General features: G+C 40.5%; 2 protein-coding genes across 3 annotated transcripts in view; both read right to left on the bottom strand.

Annotated features, from left to right (window-relative positions):
- wdr45 (WD repeat domain 45) overlaps positions 1 to 4,354 on the bottom strand; it is a 5,437-nt gene extending 1,083 nt beyond the window's left edge. Inside the window, exons 1-11 of one of the 2 annotated variants that reach the window (XM_005739147.1) lie at positions 4,279 to 4,354; positions 3,969 to 4,113; positions 3,707 to 3,793; positions 2,342 to 2,416; positions 1,937 to 2,041; positions 1,662 to 1,767; positions 1,489 to 1,583; positions 1,327 to 1,406; positions 1,027 to 1,235; positions 270 to 371; positions 27 to 172 (exon numbers count right to left, since the gene is read on the bottom strand). In XM_005739147.1, coding sequence (XP_005739204.1) covers positions 27 to 172; positions 270 to 371; positions 1,027 to 1,235; positions 1,327 to 1,406; positions 1,489 to 1,583; positions 1,662 to 1,767; positions 1,937 to 2,041; positions 2,342 to 2,416; positions 3,707 to 3,755 — 967 coding nt within the window. In that variant the 5' untranslated portion in view covers positions 3,756 to 3,793; positions 3,969 to 4,113; positions 4,279 to 4,354. Of the gene's footprint in view, positions 1 to 26; positions 173 to 269; positions 372 to 1,026; positions 1,236 to 1,326; positions 1,407 to 1,488; positions 1,584 to 1,661; positions 1,768 to 1,936; positions 2,042 to 2,341; positions 2,417 to 3,706; positions 3,794 to 3,968; positions 4,114 to 4,230; positions 4,251 to 4,278 lie in introns of those variants that run through there. The other variant, XM_005739148.1, reaches the window with a different exon arrangement.
- LOC102211413 (low choriolytic enzyme) overlaps positions 3,773 to 4,444 on the bottom strand; it is a 6,497-nt gene continuing 5,825 nt past the window's right edge. Inside the window, exons 10-11 of the mRNA XM_013912402.1 lie at positions 4,279 to 4,355; positions 3,773 to 3,793 (exon numbers count right to left, since the gene is read on the bottom strand). Of these exons, the coding sequence (XP_013767856.1) occupies positions 3,773 to 3,793; positions 4,279 to 4,355 (98 nt within the window). The remainder of the gene's footprint in view (positions 3,794 to 4,278; positions 4,356 to 4,444) is intronic.

Below are 4,444 nucleotides of genomic sequence, written 5' to 3'. Positions count from 1 at the left end.
CATTTATATTTTGACGTTTCCCTCACCAATGACTGAGTTGACGTTCTTGGAAGTGTTCTTTCCAAAAGCACAGATACAGGCACACTCAGCAGGCACAGTAAAGCTGGCCAATGACCATTGGCTGTCCACATACTGACCAATCACAGGACCCACCTTCCCAACACGTGCCAGCCTGTGGGATGAAGAGAAGCAGAGGCGTGAGGATCACGATGGTGTGTGTGTGTGTGTGTGTGTGTTAAAAGGACTCAATTAGCAGAAAGTGGTCTTACGCAGAGCGACGGTTGAGTTTGGTGTCTTTGAGTGCAAAGATGTGAACTGTGCCTTTGTCACTGGATGCGCACAAGAAGGATGAGTCATGGCTGAAGTTGATGCTGGAAAGAAAAACCACAAGTATCATTTTACAACTGCCAAACAGGCCATTCTGTAGCTCGGTTACATTAAAACCCTCACCTCATATTTCATGCCTTTCCTAAAAATCAGTTTATTCATCATGCAGAATAAATATGGGATAAGAAGGTCTTTTTCTTTGTCTTTAATTTCTCTGATCTTGATGGAGGAACAGAATTAATGTATTGTTCTATTGCCAAAAAAATCCTAGTTTTTAAAGATGTAAGATATATATTAGTTTAGACTATTGTGATTCATTTAATTAATTAAAGCAATTACCAGAGAACATAATGTGCCCATTAACACATAATGGGCCAGATTCAGCAACCCCTGTTGATGTTACAAAGTATGGTTAATATCAACTGAAGCTGTGCAGTGGTGATCTTTTTTTGAATGAAATGTGTAGACAGATATTTTTGTAACTGGCTCTATTCATATACATTCATAGGAGTTTTAGGAAGAGGGCATTTATTTATGTATTTTTGATTTATTGGGTGAAGGATCTCTGTAACGCTAAGTGTGCTCCTTGCTGCATGCACTGAGGTCTGACGGTCTGATTCTGAGAGGTTTTGAAGACACAGGAACATTGAAATATTCTGGAACATCGGTGCACTACCCATTTACTACTTGAGTGTTTACCAGTAAAGAGTGGCAGGGTCTGTTCCTCTGCGCAGCTCCACCAGTTTGTCCCTGGTCGTTGTGTCGAACAGGCGGATGAGGGTTCCTTTACGAGAGGCTGAAGCTGCCACGCTGCCGGGCTGGTTGAGTGCCACACAGGCAATCTCGCTCTGATGGGCGTTGATAGTAAAAGGGGCAGATGATGTTCCAGGTTTGGTGTTGGACAGGTCCTGAATAAAAAGCAACATGTTAGACTACGACTTTTACGACGCAGACATTTTCTTCAGGAGAAACAAAACGTCCTGTTTGTTTGTGACTTACAACCAGCTGCAGGCTGCCACATTTGTGACCTGGGAAGACCAGAAGCTGTTTCTCCAAACTGGGACACAAATCGCAAAGACCTGAAAGAAAGAATTCACTGTATTCAAAATGCTAAGCAGTATGTTGCAATGGAAAAACAGCTCTACACAAGTAGTATGATACCTTTGGGGTTATCTCTGGTGTCAAACTCAAAAAGCTTGACAGGGTTGTCTGGAAAACTGTACACATAGATCCTGTTCTTCAGCACAATGATGATCCTAGAGGGAGCAAAGGCAACTATCATTTTGACAGTTCAGTGACAATAAACAGTATGTGTGAGGTGATGTAAAACTCACTTGTCGTGTCTCATGCGGACAGCCAGAACAGGCTTGGTGAAGGTGAATTCCAGCACCAGTTTGTCCTTAGGATCCCGTGACTCCCGAGCATCGTCCCAAATCAACACTGAGACATTGACATTGTTTTGTTAAAAACTTATTTTTCATCATGTTTTTAAGGTGCACTCACATATCTTGGGTAAACACCTCTCATAATAATGACCCCCCCACCCCCACCCCCCACACACACACAGGTCAAAGCTGTACAATGCACGTCCTACTTTAAACCAACTCACCAGATATTTCTGAGAATTTAGGATTGACTCCACCTCCAATTATGGCCAGCAGGTTAGAGCGATGCAGCATGGAGCACAGGGCTACACTGCCAACCTGCTCATGGTCTGCAAATGACACAAACACATATTCAAGTCCTTTTTAGGGAAAGGTGCACAAGAACAATGTTTTCCTTGAATTCTCGTTATGAAAGTCATCGTTTTCCTAGCGAAAAACATTTAAATACACTAATAAAAGTCTGAAAAGTATTAACATCTATAAACACATAACATGTCTGAAATATTCATGAAACATTTGAAAATAATTACCAAAATGTCTTGAAAAATATTGGTAGCATGTCTAGAAATAATGAATGAGCTCTCTCTCAGGCACTGCTCTACATGTGAAAGCCGGGTCAGAGGACTCACCCAGGTGGCCCTTCTCCATCAGCGGCTCCACGTTGTAAATCCTGACCCCCGTCTCCATAGCGCAGCAGAAACAGCCTGGTGATGATAAGAGGACAGAGAAGATTTAAACCTATGAATCATTCTTATTCAGCTTTGGCAAATCTAACATGTTAGCTGCCTGGAGCCGTTTACAGCCCAGTAATAATCCTCCAAACTGAACCAGGTGCTGGGGACATCAGGTGCTTTTTCATTGTGTTGCCTCCATAGTTTTCTGTAATATTCTGGATATTTATAATTGAGCTACTTGTATATATTAAAGTTATTTCTTATATTTTGTAACTTTGTAATCTATTTTATTATCTAATTTAGTTCAGTCTGTTGCTGTTCCTATCGTCTTGGAGCAACTGTAAACACATAATTTCCTTAGGAATTAATAAAGTATTCTGACTCTGATTCAAGTGCTACATCATAGTGCTAGCAACAGCAACAGACTCAGACTGATTTTGCTATTATATACTATTTTTTAACATATTCTTTCTAAATAATGCTGTTTATCTTCTATATTATCTGCACATGTCCAAAACACGCCTCTCTAACTCTGTCTCCAAACTACTCAACCCACACCTTCCCTCTGATCTACACATTCATCAACATATTGCAATACATTTTCAGTTTAGACAAAAGATAAGTCTCAGCGCTGCTGTGTTGGGGGAAGGCTGTGCTCACCAAGCAGTGACCAGGTCAGAAAATCAGACGATTAACCGGCAAAACAAGTAATCACTGGTAGTTAATGAACGTGTGGATGGATATCAGGAGAATAACTGAAGGTACATATAGATTTTCCTTTATCACACATTTGCCTGGTTCTGTATTTCTTACTAATTCTGTTTTTGTATATGTAATATGTTTAACCACAACCAGCTTAATACATGTAGTTTCTGTCTGGTGGTTAGCTCGTAAATCGTTCTGGGTTTTTCACAGCAGTGTTCAGTTTCATCTATGTGTATTATTCTAACATCATACCCATCCAACCTAATTTACCAAATTTTCAGAGTGACTTGTAAGTTAAGACATAAGAAATCTTACATGGATTATTTCCGAGACACAACTTTATGTTGAAAAGAATGTAGTTACAGAACAAAGCCATTTCCCTTGAAGGCCTTCCCTTTGTGTAGCCAGAGAACGTGCCACCGTTCTCACACCACTTTCTCTAGTTTCATTGTACCCATTGTTATCTTGTTCTTTTGGGTGTGCATTTTCCCCTTTAACGTTAATATGAATAAAATTTTCGAGCCTCTGTAAATCTGCCAGGTTTCTCCTCAGTAACTCAACTTAGTTTGGTTCTAAAACGTGCACCAACTCAGTTCATGAACAAAGGCAACTTACTTTGGTCCTGATTGAACTGCAGGCTGTTTACTCCTCTCTGCTGGGCCATGGCTCTCAAACAAGCTATTACCGGTAAACTGCAGCAACCTGAGAAAGATGGGACAAAAGAATAAGACGGATGTTCAGGCCACAGTCTTCGTTTTTCTCTGGATGCTTTAAGCTGAGCAACACAAGCTGGCAGAGGCAGCTAGCCACATTAGCAGGAGGCAGAAGCGATCATTTGTTGGTTTTCTCTGGATTTAAATACATATGCAAGTCTTACCATAAGGCGCACACCAAAAACGAGACGAACGATTTCAGGCGCTGATCAAACGTCGACTGAAAACAGAAATATTGCAACACACAGGTTTGTTTTTGTTTTTCAAGGAAGACGTCACCGACACGTGCTTCCGGTTAGGTTCCGCTTCCTGTTATAAAAACAAGTAAACAAAAGAACGTTAAATTTCTATTAAACGTTAAAAGATTAATTGCATAATCTGAGTTCATAATTGTAATAAACATATTCATATCAATTATTAGCCAACCAGTTTATTTTCATCAGAATAAGTGGTCCTTCAAACTGGAATACTCACACTGGTTTCTGTGGGGCCTTCTATCTTTTTATACCGGTTGCCAAACACCTTCATGTTCATTACCGCCACCTTCTGGACTGGAGTGTGGATCAGAACAGCTTTTACACCCATGCTCTCGTGAGAATATGGGTGTTGCTCTTTAAAACCCAAATATCGCACTATAAAC

This window comes from Pundamilia nyererei, unplaced genomic scaffold, assembly GCF_000239375.1.
Source record: "Pundamilia nyererei isolate P.nyererei 1_Seehausen unplaced genomic scaffold, PunNye1.0 scaffold00089, whole genome shotgun sequence".
Taxonomy (NCBI): domain Eukaryota; kingdom Metazoa; phylum Chordata; class Actinopteri; order Cichliformes; family Cichlidae; genus Pundamilia; species Pundamilia nyererei.
This window is presented reverse-complemented; position numbering and strand designations above follow the sequence as displayed.